Raw genomic sequence first — 22787 nt, 5'->3', positions numbered from 1 at the left:
AGCGTGTAGCTGAACCCACAAGGTAGATAAAGGACCTATTACATCTGCCAGCTAAGGGAGATCTCCTTTAGCTTACACAGCAGAGGCCTGTGGCTTTGGAGATTGAAAGGCCAGGGATTTTCATAAACCTCAAAACCGCCACCCGATTGGAATGACTGGGTCCCTCTCTGCTATTCTCCACTAATGCCCTAGGGGTTCTTTGCAGTTGCACAAATCCAGACTTCTTCTCCCTAAACCTGCTCGCAGCTGTGGCTCCCAGCACATACAAGCACTGCATTACTTGCTCTCTCAGCTGTGTGCAACGCTCCAGCAGCTCAGTGCTTTGGGACCAAGCTTCCAGACAGCTCATCTCTGCTGTAGGCACCTAAATGGAGGGACCAGACTGAGTTCTCTTGGGGATCAGAAGAGGGGCTGCAGGGTGCAGCACACTTAGAAACCTGATTGGGTGCATCCAACTTTCTCTCCCCTCTACCTGGCTGAGCTGTCCTTTCGGAGGGGAGGATGGTGATTTAATTAGTACCTTGATTATGCATTGGATATGACATCAGGGCTTTCTCCCGCTGGCCCTCAGGAACTAGCCAACTTCTTATACGTCTCTAGTTACAAAAGGAAAATCTTCCGTCCCCTTTGAAACATGATGTTCTTTCTGCATGTATGATCACAAGCCAGTGTGTGGGGGGTGCTTCAGGAGAGAGCACGTTTAAGGGGAGGGGAGAATTATCCTTCTGTTTATATTTTCATATGCACATGGGCTCAAAGGAGTGGTGGGTGCTCAACACCTCTGAAATTCAGAGCCCTTTGTCAAAGAGCCACTTGGCCATCTGAAGAGCACCAATGGAAGCAGGAACTGGCCTGCATGCTGGGATAAAGGCTGAAACTCAGAAGAGGTTTAAAGTAGAACTAAGGATCTACTAATCAGAACTCCCTAGAGATCTATTTTTAAAAAACAAATAGAAACCAGGAAAGTCAATAAGCTGAGATGACTATACAGTCACCATTAGCCAGTAAGTGGGAATCGCAGCTAGTTTAGCAGGAAGGATTACAACAGGGCTTGCGGATTTCAGCTATTACTGATTTGCTGTTTAATGAGACTTTGCAAGCTAGAGGGGTCCCAGGGGTCTCCGTCTCCTTCTCAGATGCTGCAGTGGGTCAATGCCAACAGAGTTGTTTGACATTTGCTGAGCTCCACTTGAGCCTACTCCTTTTTGTTGCTCCACTGGGCAGCTCTCCAGAAAACGGGAGCCTTCATGTAGCGGCCAGAACTCATGTAGACAGCGATCTTCTCCAGGGCCTACAGGGAAAGCAAAAGATCCATCAATGTAAAGAGACATCATCAGCTCCTCACATGCCCCCTACCCATCATCACAGCCAGAAATTCAGCACAGGCTGCAGCCAAACAGCTGCTTGGGAATTGTTCCCCATTGCAAACCAGAAAGGCATGCAGCCACGTCTTGTCAGACATGTCCTATGGCCCAGTTCTTGTGGAGGACCAAGGGCCTGATCCAAAGTTTGCTGAAATCGGTGGGAGCCTTGACACAGACTTCAAAAGGCTTTGGATCAGGCCCAAGGATGTGATTTTTCAAAGCTGCTGACCACTCACTGCTCCATCGATTTCACTCAGCACTTCTGGAAGCCAGGCCCTTACATTGCCGAGCTGCTCTACATTTAGGAGCAGATAAAGCACTTTCTAAAAGCCGGAAGTCCTGTAACTTCTCAAAGCTCCATCTCTCAAAAACAAGTTTGTTCGGTTCCAAACTCAGTCACCTAGTAGCTGAATAATATATTACAAGTGCACATCATTACAGTCCTGAATTTCTCAAGCTTGGTTCTTGGGCAGAGGAGATTTTGAAGAGCAGACTGAGTGCTGTTCACCAGTTCCCTGTCTGGAGCTCTTCACAAGGGAGACAGTGCTGGAACTTGAGCAGTGTGGGAACTTGTTTGTATGTCTTTATTGTATGATTGTCTTCTATAGTGAACACCTCCTGTTTAAGGTGAACTCCGATTCCATATATTGTGAAAAGGACCAAGAGGTAGGTTATTGTTTTGACAAGACAAAGGGTGCAGAAGGCTTAGAATGGAAACCATCTATCAACCTTAATTGGCAAAAGTAACTTGACCAAGGGTCACATGCTGCAGACACTGCAGAACTGGAACTAGCTTGGCCATCCCTGGAGATCCAGAGAGCAGCATGTCACAGGGGAGTCAGGGCCAAGCTCACCTCAAATCGGTCAAGAAAATCCTTCAGATTCTTCAGCTGATCCAGGCATTTGGGCACGAACATGCGGTGCTGATCCAGGACATCATACATGAGGAAGTCGACATAGGTGAGCTTGGAAATCAGAATGAAAATAAGCAGAGCGTCAGATCAGAACCATCCCGATCTGCACTTCCCATCTCTGGCCTCTCTTTAGCACAGAGCAGCTACATCCTCAGTCCCCGTCTAGTCACATACCTTCTCCCCAGCAAACCACTTCCTGTCCCCCAGGAACTGGGAGAACAGCTTCAGCTTCCCGGGCAGCTGCTCCAAGTACTCCGGCTTCAGTTTCTCCTGCAAAAAGGGAAAACAGAAGCAAGGGAGCTGTGGGTCAAATCCTCGCAATCTCCATCACCCAGAGTTCTCAGGTGGCCCAAGGCAGTGACAGGGGTAATTCAGTCCCAACCTTTGGGGCATAAACTGATCATCTGAAGGGAACTCCCATCCCAGACACGCTCCTCCCTGCCATGCCAGCATCAGGTAACTAGTCTGGTGCATGATAGAAATGATTCACCTTCCTTTGAAGGAAGAGGCTGTAGCTAAAGAGGAGCTGTAATAGACTTCACAGACTGGTCTGCTCTGACACATAATCCCTGACCAATTCCACCCCTCTTTGTCTGGGAGGCAGCATGGGTTGGGGGAACAGGCAGTTTTGAATATAGGGAGGGCTCAAATTCTATCCTACCTCTGCTACTGGTTTACTATGGGACCTCAGGCAAGCCACATCACTTCTCTCTCCCACGCCTCTCTAAAATGGGGATAACTACTCTTCTTCCCAGGTAATTAATGGAGGCCTGTAAAGCTCTGGATTATATCTACACCTGTTAACCTCATGTGACCCTCCTGAGCCATCTGTTGCACTCCAGCTCTGACCCACACCCCCAGGGGAGCAGGGATGTACTCACGAAGTCAGGGTTGTAGCAGATCCTTGCAAAGGCCAGGCGGAAATCCATCACCTGGTTCTCCAGCATGTCCACTCTCTGTATCTCCTCCTCACTCTCGCCAGCTGGGAACCAGAAAACACACAGGGGCAGAGAGGCTCAGCAACCCTGGTTTAAATCTCAACTAGCCTCTAAGGGCTTGTCTTCACTGGGGGGAATTGACCAGCACAGCTATTCTGGAATGACCTAGGTCTTCTAGAATAATGGCCCATCACTTTTACTCTGAACTAGGGACCTATTCCAGAGGAGCGGGACCAGTCAATTTCCCCGTGCAGACAAGCCTTCGACTCGCAGCAATACTCACCCATCTTGTGTTTGCGCGCTATGTAGCGGAGGATAGCATTGCTTTGCGTGAGCTTTGTCTGGCCGTCAATGAGATAGGGGAGCTGGGAGGGCAAAGAGAGGATGTCAGGGGATAAGTTCTCCCCACCCATTTATCCTACTCTTGGAGGGCACCAAGCTACTTGTGCCTCCTAGTCGGCGGGAGGTCAAAGAGCAGAGCTAAGTGTCTCATGAGCAGGCCCTGCACATTGCTGGAGTCCACCTGTGCTCAGACACAGCCTCTCCCTGCCCCTTTTTTTACCCTGCTTGGGGGAGCAGATGGACAGCAGGGCCCCAGATTCAGTGTTCAGTGCCTAGCATTTAACCTTATGGCCATGCACAACCACCGATCACACTCAGGCTGGGCATAGCCACATGCTCACTGCTGCAAAGACAGCAAGGCCTGAGACTCCTGCACCAGCCAAGGGGGCACTGGAGAACTGGGAGCCCTTCCCCAGCCAACAGCCTGGCTCCACCTCAGAGCCAGCAGTGAAAGCTGCTAGTCTCCAACCACTTCCCTCTCTAACCCTGTCCTCCCCAGTGACACATGGGTAACGGCAAAGGAGGCTGCTACGTACATTCGGGAAATCCAGCCCCAGCTTCTCTTTCTCGTTAGTCCATTGGCTTCTATCATAATCAGGACCTGGAGGTAAAGAACAGGATGGTAAGTCCTATGGCATGGACATCTGCCCCCCACTGCATTTCCCTCACCACCAATCCTCCAATCCCACCCCACTGCACCTCCTAATCAACATCACCTCCCCACTCACTGCATCGCCAACCACCACTGCTACCCCACAAACACCCATCGCACTGCATCTTTCCCCTGCCACCCTCCCCGCACCCACCCTCTGCATCTCCCTCCCCACTCCCCACACCCACTCACTGCATCTCCTACCCCAATCACTGCATCTCCAACCATCACTGCTACCCCACAAACACCCACCCCACTGCATCTCTCCCCTGCCACCCTCACCGCATGCACCCACTGCATCTCCAGCCCCACTCCCCCGCACTGTATCCCAACCCCTCCACTGCATATCTAACCAGCACTGTCACCCCACAAACACCCACCCCACTGCATTTCTCCCCCGCCACCCACACACTCACTGTGTCCCTTTCCCTCCCATCCTCTTCATCCCCCACCCTACATCTTCCCTCCACCATCTACTTCCTTCCCCATTCCCCTCCCCTGCCCAACCCCCATCGCCTTTAAGCCAAGAGTCCACACTTTTAGTCAGAAAGGAAACAGTGACTGGTGGTAGAATTGGAGATTGAGTCCCCTACTCTCTCCCTCTCCCCACACCCCAGGAGCTGAGGGGAGGGCTGGAAAAAAAACTTGGGTCCCCATGCTGGCCACATACTGGCCCCTTTGCACCACTCTAGCAGCAGAAAAGGGCCAGAACCCAGACAGAGCTTCCCACCAGGAAAATCCTTGGACAGCCCTATACCTGGGGCAGCAGGTTTGTATAATTTTTGGTGGAGCCTAGAATGGGTCCAAGTGCCTGCCACCACCTGCCTAAGGCTCTGGGAGTTTGGGTGCGGGAGGGGAGCAGGCTCTGGGATGGAGTTTGGGTGCAGGCTCTGGGCTGGGGTAGGGTTTCAGGAGGGGTTATGGGCTCTGGGAGGGAGTTTGGGTGCAGAAGGGAGTTTGGGGTTCAGGCTCTGGGAGGGAGTTTGGATGTGGGAGGGGGTTTGGGGTTTAGGCTCTGGGACAGTTTGGGTGCAGACTCAGGGCTGGGGTGCAGCAGAGGATGAGGGGTCCGGTGCTTACCTTGGGCAGCTCCCGAAAGTGACCCACACACCCCTCTGGCAGCGGCTCCTAGGAGGGGAGGCTGGGGGGTCTCCTAGCATCACTGCCCACAAGCACTGCCCCCACAGCTCCCATTGGCCACAGTTTCTGGCCAATGGAAGCTGCGGAGTCGGTGCTCGGGGCGGGGGCAGTACGCGGAGTCCACGCCCATCCCCTCCACCGGGGCCGTGGGGCTATGCCAGCTGCTTCTAGGAGTGGCAAGGACCAAAGCCAAGCAGGAAGCTGCCTTAACCCCACTGCGCTGTCAGTGGTGGTGGCAACGGCAGCAGCCAGGGCACCCCAGGCTCTTTTAAATCACCTGGGGGCAGCAGGCAGGGCCAGAGGAGAGACCCGGCCCCGAACACTGGTGGAGCACGGGCACCACAGACCCTGAATATTCCTGGAGCACAGGCACCATAGACCCATACAACTCGCCACCCCTGCCCTATACCACACTTCTGCTCTGCTCCTGGCATGGGGCATGCCTGTTCTGACATAGCAGAGCAGCCACTCAAGGCTGTGGTAGCTTACAGGACCCTCTGGGCTGCTCTAACACTGGGCCAGGCCACTTTGAAAGCCACCTGTGTTCCCCCTCTCGTTCCTGAGCTGTGCCATTCTGGACATGCAGCTTGGCATCCGGGCCTAGAAAAAACAGGTAAAAGCTTCCTCATATCCAAACACAAAGGAGCAGTGTTGCAGCAATAGATACTTAATGGCCACAATTTTCACCACTGGCCTCTGATTTTAGATGCCAAACCTGGCCACAGACGCCTGATTTTCAGAAGTACCAAGCACCCCCTGCTCCCGTCGAAATCCCTAGGAGCTGCAGCTGCTCAGCACCTCTGAGGAAAGCCATGCTGCTCATTTACATGGCTAACATCAAGCCCCCACATCTGATCCTTTTGGCCAACACTCCCGCCCACGCTGGCCTCTCGCTCCCTGACGGTTCCATTTACCAACCTTGCAGAAACACAATGAAACGGCTCAGTGCCAAGGCTAGACACCATGATCACAAAATGGGGTTTATTACTGGAGTGCCTGAGGCCAGCTGAGAACGGGGTGCTGGGTGCCAGACAAACACAGAATCAAAGACCTTTCCTGCCGGGAAGCCCGTCTCTAATAAGATGGGCCAGTAGTTAAGAGCATGAGCTTGGGGATTTGGGAGACTGAAGTTCAAATCTCTGCTCTGCCATACACTCCCTGGGTTCTCTTGGGGAAATCACGAAGCCGCTCAGAGCCCGAGTTCCCCATCTGTAAAACCGGGATCCGAGACTAACCACACTTCCCTACCACACTGGGGGATTGTGAGGCTAAACACAGTAAAACCTGTGAGGTGCTCAGATACGATGATTCTGGGGGCCATATAGGCCCCTAGGATAGGTGGTATCAACGGGGATTTTCTGTGGATCCTACAGAAACCTCGGCTGTGTTTGGACCCCATAGAAACCTTGCTCTAGCCCACCTTAAATCTGCACTTTCCTCCTAGGACTTGGCAGCTAGTGTCAATAGCCCAGTTCACTGCTATGCTCGGTGTCTGGATTTACCTGCTTCCCTGCTGGCTCAGGTCCCCTTTAAAATCAGGCAGGGCGCACACAAGCCCCAATTATATGAAATCCTCACCACTTCTGTTTGACACAGGGCGATAAGCAAAGAGTCATTGGCCATATGCAATCTGATTTCGCTTATCAGTGCTCAAAGGTCTGTTTGCCTGCAGGTGCCATGCTGGCTATGAAATAAACGTGCGGCAAATCCATCCCCACTAGTGCAGCCTGAACTGTGATATAAGCCCAGGGTCCTCCAACCCCGGGGACATAGGGTTGCTCTGCAGTGCAATCTAGGGGTGTAATTGCAGCACATGTAGACACACCTGAGCTAGCTTTGATCTGGATGGTGCAGGTACTGGTAGCAGTGAAGCTGTGTCAGCATGGGCCAGCTGCCTAAGTACATACCCAGGTTCCCAGGTGAGCTTGTATTGCCAGCACTGCTATTGGCATGCAAACTAGCTAGAGGCTTGCTGCAGTTACACCTCAACTGCAGTGTAGACAGACCCTGAGAGGATTTACTGGGAGGGCAGAGAGAGTATAAACCCAGCAGAATCAGAGGGGAGGGGCAGGGCACGAGTTCCTGAGAATACTCATAGGTCCCCGTGGGCCACTTATCAGGGGTGGCTCCAGGCCCCAGCACACCAAGCACATGCTTGGGGCGGCATGCCGCGGGGGGCGCTCTGCCGGTCGCCAGGAGGGCGGCAGGCGGCTCCGGTGGACCTCCCGCAGACGTGCCTGCGGAGGGTCCTCTGGTCCCGCGGCTTCAGTGGAGCATCCGCAGGCACATCCGCAGGAGGTCCACCGGAGCCGCGGGACCGGCGACCGGCAGAGCGCCCCCCGCGCCGTGCCGCCGTGCTTGGGGCAGCGAAATGGCTAGAGCCGCCCCTGACCCTGATACAAACCTAAGGTCTTACCCTCAGCTTCTGTAAATCCAGGCAGATCCATTTACACCAGCTGAGAATCTCCCTCTACCAGCCATGAAAGGCAGGAATTGTAATTCTTACTGTCTTTAAGCAAGACAAATGATGCTATTGCTTGTGACAAGCACCTCCTGGTACAGGTTCCAGCCAGGGTCCTGAGTCCCAGCCAGAGGATCGGCTCTGTGATTGTGCCCAGTGTAAGGACAATCTGCCGGAACTGGACTTCCCTGTCCAGTGTACAGCTAGATCTTTTCCATAAAGAGAGCACAGTCTAGTGGTTAGAGCACGGGCTTGGCATGAGGACACCTGGGTTTCACTCCCAGCTCTGTCACTCACTCACCAGGGCTTGGTCTTCACTGCAAGAAAGGGTGTGTTTACACTGTGATAGCTGTCTTGATGTAAAATTCTGGTGGGGCCAAGGCACTGCGGTTCTTACCTTGATGTGGCTCAGTGGTTCTCAACCTGCGGCCCGCAGGCCGCTTGCAGCCAATCAGCACAGAGCTGTGTCCCATGTGCCATCCTCAGGGCCATACAGGTAGTACTGGGATGTGGCCCACAATGGTAAACAGGTTGAGAACCACCGATGTAGCTGATTGATAGGGGAGACCTCAACTAGCTACATCAAGGTAAAAACTCCAGTCTCTCGTCTCCACCATGAGTTTACACAGAGAGAAATAACTATGTAAAAAACACCTTTTTGCAGTAAGGACAAAGCCGGGATGACCTTAACGCAAAATCACTCACCCTTTCTGAGTCTCAGTCAAAAGGGGAATTTTACTTTCATGGTGCCATGGGAAGTTGTGAGGTGGAATTTTATCGTGATTCTAAAGGGATAGAAATGTGCAATGTCATTGTAATAAAGGATCCATGCCCAAAAGCAACCTGACCTCATCACCCCCCCTCCCTCGCCACTCCCTGCCTGTGCACTTTCTCCTCGGGGAGAATGCATTGCTTTGACACAGCTGGGGTTTCTTATCGCTCACTGTGACAAACAGCAGCCCCATGACCTTCAGAATTATATAACCAAATCTTGGGCTGCGTGACTCAGCAAAAAAAAAACAAACCCACAAGGTGGGAAATTAGTCCAAGCCAAGAGAGTCACAGAGTCTCTCTGCAACCATGGAAGAGTTAACCCAAGCCCCTGGGAGAGTGGAGATAGGAAGTGGCTGTTACAAGTGGCCGGCCAGGGTTGAGCAATGCCCGCAGCTCCCATGGACTCCAACTGGCGTCGGGCCCCTCAAAGTCCGTCCCTTACAGCAGCAGAAAGGCCAGCTCCGGACAGAGGGCGTTGTCTTAATATAGGACAGATCCCTGCTCTCGCTGAAAGCAATGGGAGTTCTGCTATCAACTGCCACAGGAGCGGGACCGGGCCCTGTAAGCAACAGCAAATAGAAGCTGATACAGGCCCGGTAGAACCAGACTTTGGAGGAGGAGTGACCTAAGGCAGGAGGGAGAAGGGGTTCTTGTTATGTAAAGCCTCCGCTCAAATGCGATTGTAAGATCTGTAACTTGTATCATTAAGTTCTGCAACCTTTTTGCAGACTTTGTAACTTCAGTTATTGTTAGCATAGCCTTTTGAGTTTTGTAACCTTTGCAAACTCTGTAACCTTTTCAAGTTACCACTTGTACGAACTTCCAAGCTGTGTAATATCCCATCACGCAATCAGAGAGAATGTGAACAAGGGAGTGTGTGGGGAAGATGAGGGAGTGTGAACAAGGGAGTATATGTGGGACTGGGCAGAGAGGAACTGCATGTGTCCGATGAAGTGGGCTGTAGCCCACGAAAGCTTATGCTCAAATAAATTGGTTAGTCTCTAAGGTGCCACAAGTACTCCTGTTCTTTTTGCAAGGAGAGAAGAGCCAGGAGTGTCTGATATAATCTGCCCTGAGAAGGCAATCATGAACTGCTGTAAAGAAAAGAGGAACCTGGTATGCATGAAAGGAACTGGTCTGGGAATGCTTCTCAGAGTACGTGACAGGAGCCGCCCAGTCCCAGCAAAGGGAAGCAGCCATGCACACAAGCAGCTGCTGCTCCTTGACCTGCTCAGCAGCCTGGATTCGTGACCGCAGGCGGACACACCAGATCTACCACGCTTCGGCTTCTCGGCCTCCATGCTGTCTCCGGTAACTCGCCGCCTGTGTGTGTGGGTGCATGAGGGTATGAATGCAGTGAATGTGTGCGTGTATGAATAAGCTCCATCTCTTTCCTATCTGACCCAACAGAGGCATCGTAATAAAACTAATACAAGTGTGACCCTGGGTTGGTTTTTAGGGGAACAGAGGTAACAGGTCTGACCCTCCTCCCCGTTAATGCAGAGGGGCTGTATAGCCGGCCCTCCAGAACTGACCTCGCTAGCTGACTAATCCTCACATCCCATCCCCAGCCAGAGAGTAAAAGGCAGTTTCTAACACAGCTGCTGAAACCTGAGCACCTCCAGGGAGCTCATTGTCTAAGGTTACAGCCTACGCAGAACTGGTTTCTACCCCTAGTCCTGCAGAGTTGTCCTGGAAAATTTCAGGGGTGGCAGCAAAAGCTGCTGTTCTCCTGCCTGGTGTGATCTGTAAACTGCAACTTGATTGATTTTTGCAGTGAAAAAAAATCTGGCCCGAGTCAATGATTTCCTTGCAATTTCCAACTGCGATCTGGCCTTGATCCAGCATCAGCCTCTCTATTGCCTTCAACAAGCATAGACCCTAATTGAAGGGCCTGCTCTACGGTGACTTGGGAGCCAATATGTCAGGTCAACAAGGGGACCATTCAGTGCTGTTAAATGACCTGGACACTTATTGCTATTTAACACTGTTGAGCATGGATCTTAAAACCCTCCTTAGCCCTAACGATAACAGCGCACCCCTCTCTCACAATGTGATCTCTAGTGCATGGGTACCGACCCAGCCACTTCTGTATCCCTCCCTAACACCAGTGCTGATCTTCACACAGGTTCCCTGCCAAGATTGCAAAAGACAATGCACCTTGCAAGTGCCCGTCTCACGCTCCAGAGGCCGAGGCAGCCCGGGGCGCGATCTCCAGCCAAGACACCTTACCTTCCCCGCTGGGGCTGTATTGCTTGTCCTCATAGGGAGTGCCCGTGTATTCCAGCAGCAGTCGGATGGCGTGAGCAAGCTGCAAAGAGGAGCACGAGAGCATTTACATGCCAGGATCCCTCCAGTTCCACTGGGCGAGCCCAGAGCTTGCCCCTCTCCAGAAAGCAATATAAATTGACCTTCCTCCCAATTCTGCTCACAGCTGCTGGAGCCCAAGACTATACACAGATCACGCGTGACAGCTTCTACCTTAGCCAAACACTGCACAGGGGATTAAACCAGGGAACCTCCATCACTCAGAGTGGAAGGCGAGAAGGGACCATCATTATCATCTAGTCTGACCTCCTGCACATCGCAGGCCACAGAACCTCCCCCACCCTCTCCTGTAATAGACCCCTAGCCTCTCGCTGAGTAACTGAACTATGATTTAAAGACTTCAAGTTACCAAGAATCCACCACTGACACTAGTTTAAACTTGCAAGTGACCTGTGACCCGTGCTGCAGAGGAAGATAAAAAATACCGCAGGGTCTCTGCTAATCTGACCGGGGGGGAAATTCCTTCCCAACCCCAAATATGATAATCTGTTGAACCCTGAGTATGTGGGCAAGACCCACCAGCCAGACACCTGGGAAGGAATCCTCTGGAATAACTCAGAGCCCTCCTCATCGAACATCCGGTCTCCAGCCACTGGGGATTTTTGCTACTAGCAGTCACAGATGGGCCATATGTCATTGTAGCCACTCCCATCACATCATTCCCTCCATAAACTCATCAAGCTCAGTCTTGAAACCAGTTAGTTTTTTGCCCCCGCTGCTCCCCTTGGAAGGCTGTTCCAGAACTTCACTCCTCTGATGGTCAGAAATCTTCATCTAGTTTCAGGGCTAAACTTGTTTTTGGCCAGTTTATAGCCATTTGTTCTTGTGTCCACACTGGCACTTAATTTAAATAACTCCTCCCCCTCCCTATATGTATTAGCAGAGAACGATCATATCTCCCCTCAGCCTTCATTTGGTTTGGCTAAACAAGCCAAGCTCTTCAAGTCGCTTCTTGTGCAGTAAGTTTTCCATTTCTCTGATTATCCTAGTAGCCCTTCTTTGCACCAGTTCAAGTTTGAATTCATCTTTCTTAACCATGAGACCAGAATTGCACACGGTATTCCAGATGAGGTCTCATCAGTGCCTTGTATAATGGTACTAACACTTCCCTGGCTCTAATAGAAATGCAGTCCTAGGATGCATCAGGCGAGGCATTAGCCTTTTTCACAGCCACATCACATTGGGGGCTCATAGACATCCTGTGATCATGCAATACTCAGGTCTTTTGGCTCCTCTGTCGCTTCCAACAGATACAGCCCCAGCTTATAGCAAATATTCTTGTTGTTAGTGCCTACATTCATGACCTTGCACTTTGTACTATTAAATTTCATCCCATTTCTATTCCTCCAGTTTTCAAGGTCCTCCAAATCATCTTGTACGATATTCCAGTCCTCCTCCATATTGGCAATACCTCCCAGCTTTGCGTCACTCACACATTTTATTAGCACACTCCCTCTTTTTGTGCCAAGGTCATGAATGAAAATGTTAAATGAGATTGGACTGAAGACCGATCCCTGCGTGGAACGCTCCTAGTAACCTCCCTCCAGCCTGGCAGTTCATCTTTCAGCATGACCTGTTCCAGTCTCCCCTTTAACCAGTTGTTTATCCACCTTTCAGTTCTCATATTAATCCCCATCTTCTCCAATTTAATGAATAATTTCCCATGTGGGACTGTAATAGTACAAGCTGCTGCAGCTTGAGCTAAAGCTCTAACAGACTCAAATCTACCATGGAGCGCACATTGTGTGTGTGAGGGGAGACCGACAACACACCTGCCCCATAGCATTACACATGCTCCTGAGAGTTTTAGTAGCCTGAGTTAGGAACCCTGCATTGCACTGTGGACCCCAAGAGGGTCTTTCTTGCTGAGACCACGTGGCAACTGGTGGAAAATTGCAATGGGGCTTCTGACCTTCAAGCCACCAGCCACTGGGGGGGGGGGGGGGGGGGGTGCACCCACCAATGACATGCCTCCCCTCTCTCCAGACACCTGCTGTTGGGAAACAAAACTTTTAAAGATGATTACAAATAAAGTGCCCAGTCAAGGCCTGGCAGTGGGATGGGTCCATCGGAGTTTCACTGCAGAAAGGGCCAGGGGCCAGGAGTGTGTAGGGCTTTCTGCAGGGACGCACACGGGAATTGGCTGCCAGGCAGGGATGACCTTCCCCCAGCCCCACCCTTGGGGAGGGGATAAGGGTGGGGGACAGACAGTTCAGGTGATGGAGCTCTGCGCTCCCAGGGCTCACAGCTGAATTGTCAACTGACCTGTTTGCAAGAGCTCATCCCCATATCCCGCCCTGGGCAAATCTTGGCTACCATGACATGTGATCCCAAGCAAACCTGATAGAACCAAACCATACATTCCTCTACAGAGGCCTCCTCTATAGCTAGGGGGCTGCCTGCCCCTTTCCTGTATCCCCCACCCCTCCCCCATAGCTGGAGGGCTGCCTGTCCTACTCCTTTACCCTTCCCTCATAGCTGGGGCCGCCTGCCCTGCTGCCGCCCCAGCCCCACAGCTGGGGGGCCAACTGCCCCACTCCTGCACCCTCACTCCACCCCATAGCTGGGGGGCTGCCTGCTCCTCTCCTGTGTCCCCCATAGCTGGGGGGCCGCCTGCCCCTCTCCTGTGTCCCATAGCTGGGGGGCTGCCTGCCCCACTCCTGTATCCCTATAGCTGGGGAGCTGCCTGCCCCACTCCTGCACCCTCACCCCGCCCCATAGCTGGGGAGCAGACTGCCCCACTCCTGCACCCCCACCCCGCCCCATAGCTGGGGGGCAGACTGCCCCACTCCTGCACCCCCACCCCGCCCCATAGCTGGGGGGCAGACTGCCCCACTCCTGCACCCCCACCCCGCCCCATAGCTGGGGGGCAGACTGCCCCACTCCTGCACCCCCACCCCGCCCCATAGCTGGGGAGCTGCCTGCCCCACTCCTACACCCTCACCCTGCCCCATAGCTGGGGGGCTGCCTGCCCCTCTCCCGTATCCCCCCACCCCTCTCCCATAGCTGGGGGGCCGACTGCCCCACTCCTGCACCCCCACCCAGTCTCCATAGCTGGAGGGCCGCTGCCCCACTGCGCGCTGGCCCGGCGCTGCCCGCACTCACCCCTCGGATGTCCCAGTACCCCAGAGTGACCTCCATGCTGCCCCTGCGCTCCGGTCCCGCCGCGGCTCGACGCGCTCGGGTAGTGCTGCGGGGGCGGAGATCTGAGCTCCCGCCCCGGAATCCGGAATACTTCCCCGTCCGGCCAAACTCGCTTCCCCAATCCCTGGCGGGTCGCGGGGGGCGGATCTTGAAGGCTGCGGACCCTACCTGTTAACCCTGTCCTGGCTGTCTGCACTCCTGCAGCCCCACAGACCCCTCGCCTGTGCCCCCCCCCCGCCCCTGCCTCGTCCCCCGCGGGGGACCGACCTCCCACTATCTCTGGGGGGCTTGGAGGTTAATTTAGCTCATTGCTGAGCTGCCTGCTCCCTACAGTGTTATGCCCTGGTGCTAGCCAACCTGCGGAACTCCCGGCAGCAGGATGGTGCGCCCTCTCCATCATGTACTTGGGGGTCGGTGGGGCAGTGTCTGTGTTGGGGGGGGGGTTGACTTGGCAGGACTCTGACCTGGTGTGAGTGACCTTTCCTTCCCTGGTCACCTCGGCCCCTTCATTCGCACCCTGCCCATCCAGGTTCGGGCAGTAGCTTTGCTCGGTTCATCTGGGTGTGGAAAATAGAGCCCCAGGAGGCAGCTTCGGTCACCAAACCTGCAAAGGCCAAATCCGGGCTTCCTGGGCCAAAGCGTAGCAGGAATGGTTGGCATGCACAAGCCAAGTTGGCTCGGCAGGGTCTGGCAGGCCACGACTGGATCGGGGCACCCTTTCCCCCTCTCTGCCCCCCCCCATGTTTCCGCTCAGGGTGGGAGCTGGCCAGAGATACCGGCCTCTCACACCCATTGCATGGGCTGTTGGAGGGTTTGTTTGGGGCTCTGGCATCCATGACCACTGCCCCCTTTCCTATCGCAGACAGGAGTGGTGGTGAGACTGGCACCAGAGAAGGCACTAGGTCCTTACCTCTTGCTGAAAAGGGCCTTAGTGTAGCGGTCGAAGGAATATGGTGGTTTGGAGCCCCTGAGAGGGCTTTTTGTTACTTGTTCATTTCTGTTGGGTCCGTATTGAAGGTGTGGGCGCACCATGGATTAATATAGAGACATTATGATATTTTCTGTTTTATTATCTATCCCTTTCCTAATGGTTCCCAAAATTCTGTTTGCTTTTTTGATGGCTGCTGCACATTGAGTGGATGTTTTCAGAGAACTACCCACAATGACTCCCAGATCTCTTTCTTGCTTGGTAACAGCTAATTTAGACTCCATCATTTTATATGTGTCATTGGGATTATATCTTCCAATGTGCCTTACTTTGCATTTATCAACACAGTCTTTTAGCCAGGGATGCATGGAAGAACATGCAGCCTCTGGGCCAGGGCCAGAAGAGGCTTTTTTCTGCTTTAAATGAAATGGAGAAGGAACGTGTAGAAAATCCAGGGGCGGGGGTTGATGTGGAGCCTGGGATCTCTGTGAACGTGGATGAATGAAGGGGACCCCTGCTTACCCCTTCCTGAGGTTAGAACTTCATCTGATTGGCTTTGGCTCGGTTTCTGCAGTGGGAAATTTAAGGCCTTGCTATTTCAGCTCAGCCCCGACACTGGTGTCTGTCCTAGCCAGCCATCAGTGGAAGATGGTTTTCCCCAGTGGCAACTACATACGAAATAATATAGGTTTCCCTAATACTTCCCTTCTGGGGTTTTGAAATCTCATTCCCCCATCCCCACTTTCTGCCTAAAACTCCAACCCCCCCAACCTTTTTAAAATTATTATTGAAAGGCATGAAATGTGAAACGGAGTGAAGGAAATAGTGTTTTTACACTGTGCATAATGAGCCTATGGAACTCATTGCCACAATGTGCAATTGAGGCCAAGACTGCAGAAGGACCTAAACCAGGGTTATCCATTTTTGTGGATAGTGAGAACATCCACAATTACGTTACACAGGGTAACTCCCTCCGGCTTCTAGGCACAGACCATCCTCTGACTGAGGGGGGAGAAGAAACTGCCTCTGGAGCAGTTCCAGAACTGCTCAGCTCAGGATTCTGTCCCCATTGCTCTGAAATGTCTGGTGTTGGCTAGCGTCACAGACAGAACACTGGCTCAGATGGCTCACGGGTCTGATCCTGCCCATTGGAAAACCCCACATCCTAGTGCCTCCTTCTGCCCTGACCCCGGATTTCCAAGGCAAGGTGTAGAAGGGTGTTCAGAACACCAACAACTATAAAGTGAAGAGCCAGGGGAACAGTGGAGAACTAGAACTTTTGCCCAAAGACTCTTCTGTTGTATCTGGAATGGAAATCAAATAGTACAACCTCCAAAGCCAAGACTCTGACCTGGAGTCCAGGTTCCGTAGATGGCAGTGAGAAGCCCTGCTTCCTAGTCTAAACTCTTCTAGAGCTAAGATATTAAGGCCTTGGCTACTCTTGAGAGTTACAGCGCTGGTGATGGCTTTACAGCGCTGTAACTCACTCCCCGTCCACACTGGCAAGGCACATACAGCACTGTATCTCCCTGGCTACAGAGCTGCATGTACTCCACCTCGATGAGAGGAATAAAGAGAGTAGCGCTGCTGCTGCAGCGCTGGGGTGCCAGTGTAAACAGGGAATAATCTTACTACGCTGTAACTGACCTCTGGAAGCTTCCCATAATCCTTTTAAGTGAAGGTGCCGCTCTTTGTTTTGTTGTGATGCCTCTGTTTATTTTGTTTTGAACTCCAGGCTCCCGAAGCTGCTTATCAAAAAAACAGACACAGCTACTGTTTGCTGTGAATGAGCTCCCTTTGGAACGCCCACAGCTCGTGTTTGCTTGAAGACAGGTGGCTTGAGGAGAGAAGCAGCACAGCGGGAGGGAGGGGGGGTTCGTTTTGGGGAGGCTGCTTATCTGGTGCTTTCAGTGAGTGAGAGAGTGGTAGGGGAGGGGGACGGAACTTGCAGCTGCTGACAGAGTGTCGGCTTCAAAAATCCACTCTCTCTTTCCCCCACGCTCCCTGTCACACTCCACCCCCCCCTTTTGAAAAGCACGTTGCAGCCACTTGAACGCTGGGATAGCTGCCCATAATGCACTGCTCCCAATGCCACTGCAGATGCTGCAAATGTGGCCACGACAGCGCGCTGGCAACTGTCAGTGTGGACAGACTGCAGCACTTTCCCTACTCAGCTGTACGAAGACAGCTTTAACTCCCAGTGCTGTACAGCTGCAAGTGTAGCCATACCCTAACTCTGCTCAGATTCTAACGCTCTGCAGACTAAAGGTATTTAGTTCTCTCCAATCTCTCTAGGACTCAATTCCTTGGCTCAGCTTCTTCCAGAGACAAATCCAAGCCCCCTGCTCTGTCAGAGTCAAACCTGACACGGACATTGTTGCCACACTAAGCCAGCTGTAGTGGGTGGTATTGTAATAGGCAGCTTGCTACAGCTGAACTGAAAACTAACTAATGATTCTCCCAAGGGAGAATAATTGACTGTGTTTGGGGTAAATGAAGTTTTCCTAATACTAAACTTTAATGGAGGGTTCAGATCCCATGGGTGCTGGAAGTAGGGGCCCTGGGCGTGCCGCAGCACCCCCTGATTGAAGTGCTTTCCATTATATACAGGATTTACAGTTTGGTTCAATGGTTCTCAGCAGCCCCACTATAAACATTGTTCCAGTACCACTGCCAGATCCTATCCTACCCCAGAGCAGCCTTCTAAGACCTTCAGGGGTCACAGAAAGCCCTTTGATTCCCAGTGGCTTCTCTGGCTCCCGTTTGCAGTGCTGCTGACAGGGTTAGTAGGACTGTCAGGGGATCCTATTGATTCACATTCCTCCGTCTTTTGCAAGGATAGAGCAGGGGTTCCCGAACTGTCTCCATACGTGACCCCAGAACCATCCAATAGTGAGGATTCCATGACCCACAATCCTCTGCACTCTTACTCCAAAGTTTCTCACACATCCAGAAAGAAGAGAACTCTTGTAGTTTTAAGAGTAGGTGACTGCTTCTGTGGCTTGATCTACCCTTAGCTTACATAGATGGGGCCAGATATTCCAGAGCTCAGCTGCCAACTTACTGGGCACTTCTGGAAATCAGCCAGCTACTGCAGGGTAGGGATTTCAGAAGTGCCTCAGAATATGTTGGCAGAGCAGGGAGAAGGGTGCTTCCCAGCATGGGCGGACAGACACACTGTTCTGCTCAAGTTAGCCTAGCTGGCAGCTCAGGCTAGCCACCTGAATACAAACCTGCCTGACCCCTTGGGAAGAGAAGAATGAGGGGGGATTTGATAGCAGCTTTCAACTGCCTGAAGAGGGGTTCCAAAGAGGATGGATCTAGGCTGTTCTCAGTGGTAGCAGATGACAGAACAAGGAGTAATGGTCTCAAGTTGCAGTGCGGGAGGTTTAGGTTGGATATTAGGAAAAATGTTTTCACTAGGAGGGTGGTGAAGCACTGGAATGGGTTACCTAGGGAGATGGTGGAATCTGCTTCCTTAGAAGTTTTTAAGGTCAGGCTTGACAAAGCCCTGGCTGGGATGATTTAGCTGGGAATTGGTCCTGCTTTGAGCAGGGGGCTGGACTAGATGACCTCCTGAGGTCCCTTCCAACCCTGATATTCTATGATATACATGGCAGCTAGTGCTGTCACAGCCACACTGCTATTTCTAGCATGCTAGCTCGTGCAGACCTAGTGGGTGTCTCTGTCTCCCCATGCTGGGAAGCGCCCACTCACTGCTCCACAGACATACCTTGAGAGACAGAGGCCAAGACTTTCAGGAAGGATGAGTCAATGGAACTCGTGCTCGCAACACAAGTCACTTTGACGCTGCTGGAAATTCTGCGTTTGGTGCCAGAATGGGACCTAGGCTGCTTTGGAAACCTGCCCATAGATAAGCATTGGCTTAATTTGCAGACAGGGGGGCCCGAATCTCCACTATGTTACACCCATTTTACACCAGGGTCGCGCTGTTGTGATTGCTGGAGTTATGCCCGGGCAGTACCTCACTGGAGAAAGAGCATCAAGAGGTTCAAAGGCTCTAATAAGGGTGGAATAAGCCTCTCAGACATTGAGGGGCTCATCCCAACGTCAGAAACGTGTGAGCTTGACCCACCACTACCCATCACCCAGGAGCGGAGAGGAGTCACTTTGGTTATTACAACTTCCATCCATGTTGTGGGGAAAGAGAAGGGGATTGAGCTTACATCTGTCTCAGCACAATCTGGCACTTTTAAGGGAGTCTGGGCTCAGCTCCTCCTGGGCTTTGGTGAAGCCCTGACCAGGGCTAAGCTTACAGAATTAGGCTCAGCTGGAAGCAGAGCCTGCTAGGAAAGGGGTTTGCTGCTCTCAAACCAGGAGAGACCCTGGGGGTCAGGGACAGTCTGGGAGGAGTGTCCCCACGCCCACCAGGGGAAGGCCTGGAAGAGAGGACTGGCAAGGAGCAGGCTGTTCTGGGAGACTCTCCGTGAATGGCCAGGGCTGGGTGAGTGCTAGGAAGGGAGCTGCACTGATCTGTGGAGCTCTGGCACTGAAGGCAGGAGCAGAGTTTGCTTTGGGCAGCCAGAGCAAAGTGTGAATGTTTCCTTGTTTTGACTTGACAAAACAGATCCCAAGGGCTGGCGAGTTACATCCACTATTGTGTGGTTTGTGATCGCCTCTGGGACACAAAGAGGAGCTGGGGGCACCCAGCCCTGGGGGAGCGTGGCATGTGTCATGATATCCCAGACAGCTAGCAGCTCTGCACTGGGGCTGAGGAAGGGGCTTGTTCCTCTTTTTCATCTGAAATATCCTCATCCCCCTCACACGATCTGCCCCGAGCCGTGCTGCTCTGAACACTCCCACCTGCTCTACAGAAACATTGAGAGCTGGCTGCGAGTTTCTGTTGCCAGTTCCCAGCATCTGTTTACCCTTGGCCAGGTGCTAAAGTAACTTAACCATAGCCAGCCCTGTGCAGCCATTCATTTATTTTCATGCCCAAACATCCCCATGAAGGACTCTGCAGGGGGGGAATAGGGCAAGGGTCTTTTGACTCCCAGCTAGTGCACTTTGGCAGAAACTGGGGTTGCCCAAAAATCCTAGGACTGTTTAACACTCAGGTTCACAGATTCTTTTCTTAGGAAACACTGTGGATAACCCATGCGCCTCCAAGGGAGCACCACCAGAGTGTAGCAACACAATCCTTCTGGCTAGATCCTTCAGGCTCGCAGCACAGAGGTGCTGAAGAGGAGACTGCAGGTACTGAATACGAAGAAGAGGTCACCTTGGATTCCCCATTGCTGCTGCAGTCTGGTGGGGAGTTGCATGGCCTGCGAGGCTGCTGTTAGCTTTGGGAGCTGCTCTCTCGGAGGTTCTGCTGAGAAGGTCCTGGAGGTATTTGATGTACCTGATGGCAGCTCATAAGGTTTTGACTTTACTGAGGTTTCTCTGCTGTGGGAAGTGGCCTTGGAGCCAGGCATAGCTTTCATTAATGCACTTCTCCCTTCGCCTCTCCCTCTCGTTCCTCTTCTGCCTGATGGTTGGTTCAAAGGGGGTTGTTGCAGATCCCAAAATGCCTGTGGAAACGGACCCAAGAGAACCTACCACCAGAAGTGTCATAATAGGCTGGGTCAGTGTTGATGGGGTGGAACCAGACAGGGATGTTGGCTGAAGTGTCTGCAGGAGGAATGGCCATGAGAAGGGGAAATTGCCAGTTGCAGGCAGCTGTGGGTAGCCATTGTCCTCCTGTTGACTAGTGCTCTGCAGTAGCTACTCTTCATGGTTGGCTAAACAAATCTCGCTTCTCAACTTGTCTGAGTGATCCCGAGCAGTAATGGAGCTCCAGCAGCAATCCCAGCTCCCTGAGGTGTGGACAGCTAGAGCAGGGGTGGGCAAACTATGGCCTGAGGGCCGCATCTGGCCCTGCAGATGTTTTAATCCGGCTCTCAAGCTCCCACTGGGGAGCAGAGTCTGGGGCTTTCCCTGCTCTGCATGGCTCCCAGAAGCATCGGCACATCCCCCCTCTGGCTCCTATGCGTAGGGGTAGCCAGGGGGCTCCTCATGCTGCCCCCACAGCTCCCATTGGCCAGGAACCACGGCCAATCGGAGATGCAGGGGCGACACCTGCGGACAGGGCAGTGCGCAAAGCCGCCTGGCCGTGCCTCCACTGCTTGATGTAAGCGCCGCCCAGAGCCTGCACCCCTGACCCACTCCCGGGCCCCAACCTCCTGCCCCAGCCATGATCCCCCTCTGAACCATTCGGTCCCAGCCTGGAGCACTTGAACTCCTCATTTCTGGCCCCACCCCAGAGCCTGCACCACCAGCTGGAGGCTTCACCCCCTCCTGCATCTCAACTCCCAATTTCGTGAGCATTCATGGCCCCCCAATACAATTTCCATACCCAGATGTGGCCCTCAGGCCGAAAAGTTTGCCCCCCCCTGAGCTAGATGGAATTTCCGTCGATTGCTTCCAAGCCTCTTGTATTGGCCTGGTGTTAAACAGGACAGGAAACAGAACCCAGCTCTCCAGCCTCCGCCCTCCCCACTGGCCTCCATGGCCTCTTGATATCCTGAGCTACTTAGTCATTGTAGCCACAGCAAAAGGTGCTGCTGGCTGGCAAGTGTTTGGCAGCCATAAGATGCTGAGCTCAACATTTTCCTTATCATGGGGTCAAGTCCTCACCATCTCTGTCCAGCAACAGCCGCTCCAAGGAACTCTTCCTCGTACTGCTGGCAGAGCCATGTACCGATGTGCAGAGCTTAACCCCCAAGCAGGGGATAGCCTCAGTCATCTACAGGCATCCCAGCCTTGTGGGAATCTAGTTGGCATCTTATCCCACCCTCACCCTGGTGGTGTCGGAGCACTGTGCAGCCATGTGTTAAGCAATGTGACTCACATGTGTTTTGTTCTCTCAGCGTCTCCCCGGGGGAGGATTGGGTGTGCAGTGTAGTGGTTTGTTTTGGTAGAGTTGGTTGGTGGTTGGAGTTCTTGAATAACTACACTGTTCTGTGCCGATGTTTGAGGTGGCCAGTTGGAGATGTGTGCCTGGCACTGGGAGCGGGAGCTGGGGAGGCCTGTGATGGTCTTTACTCGTGGACAAGGGGGTTCCATAGTCTCTGAGGGGCCCTAAGGAAGTTCTGTCTCCTCCACAGATGAGCTTGTGGTGGTCCCTTGTGGTGGACGGTTGGAGGAGAAGAGCTGTCGACCTTTGTGCGCATCCTGGAGCTTTAGTCTTTTTTAGGGAGCTTGGACCCAGGCTGTTGAGCACCTTGAAGGGAAGAACTGAGCCCTTGACATTGACTTGTTCTCTGGGAAGCCAGGGTAGAGCGCACTAACCAGGTGAGGGGTGTGATGGTCCAGTGACTAGACCCCTGGAGTGGGAATTGGGAGACCCTGACTGTGCCACTGACCTAGTGCATGACCTGGGGTAGGCTGGTGTTAACTCACCCATTATACCCCTGCGGGACAGTTAACACAGGGTTCTGCTTAGCTGGGGCGTATACGGTTACTCAATGTTCTCCTGAGTATTAGCTTGCAGAGCGTCTCTCCCCTGGTTAAACCAAGTCCTCATCCTCCCCGCCGATCTGCCCCATGTTCCAATCCCAACCCATCTCCCATCGTGCTTTTTATTCCACACAGCTGCTGAGGCTGCCTGAAGCCAGGGAGCGGGTGAAATCTTCTGAACGTTCAGATCTGCAAGGCCTCCACAGGACTGGGGTCTTCTGGCCAAAAGCAGATTTCTCCTGAGACTAGAACCGAAATGTGAGTACAGCTGAGATTACAGGTAAAGCCAAGAAGCACAATTACCACAGGCCCCTGTTTATTTTCACAGCTGCACCTGTAAC

At 52.8% G+C, this 22787-nt stretch overlaps 2 protein-coding genes across 3 annotated transcripts in view; one reads left to right on the top strand and one right to left on the bottom strand.

The window, feature by feature from the left end:
• The window catches only part of LOC123369342 (maestro heat-like repeat-containing protein family member 7), a 1253347-nt gene that overhangs the window by 307982 nt on the left and 922578 nt on the right, over positions 1-22787 (top strand). The window lies entirely within an intron of this gene.
• Positions 1059-14174, bottom strand: LOC123369358 (glutathione S-transferase 2-like). Its single transcript, XM_045014876.1, has 8 exons — positions 14019-14174; positions 10818-10896; positions 4095-4159; positions 3500-3581; positions 3160-3260; positions 2453-2548; positions 2219-2329; positions 1059-1291 (listed from the first exon to the last, which is right to left on the bottom strand). Exons 1-8 carry the CDS (start codon positions 14052-14054, stop codon positions 1196-1198), a joined length of 666 nt encoding a protein of 221 aa, XP_044870811.1. The 5' UTR covers positions 14055-14174; the 3' UTR covers positions 1059-1195.

Source organism: Mauremys mutica, chromosome 4 (assembly GCF_020497125.1).
Source record: "Mauremys mutica isolate MM-2020 ecotype Southern chromosome 4, ASM2049712v1, whole genome shotgun sequence".
Classification (NCBI taxonomy): domain Eukaryota; kingdom Metazoa; phylum Chordata; order Testudines; family Geoemydidae; genus Mauremys; species Mauremys mutica.
The sequence above is the reverse complement of the archived record's forward strand: the minus strand, read 5'-3'. Positions and strand labels throughout refer to the sequence as shown.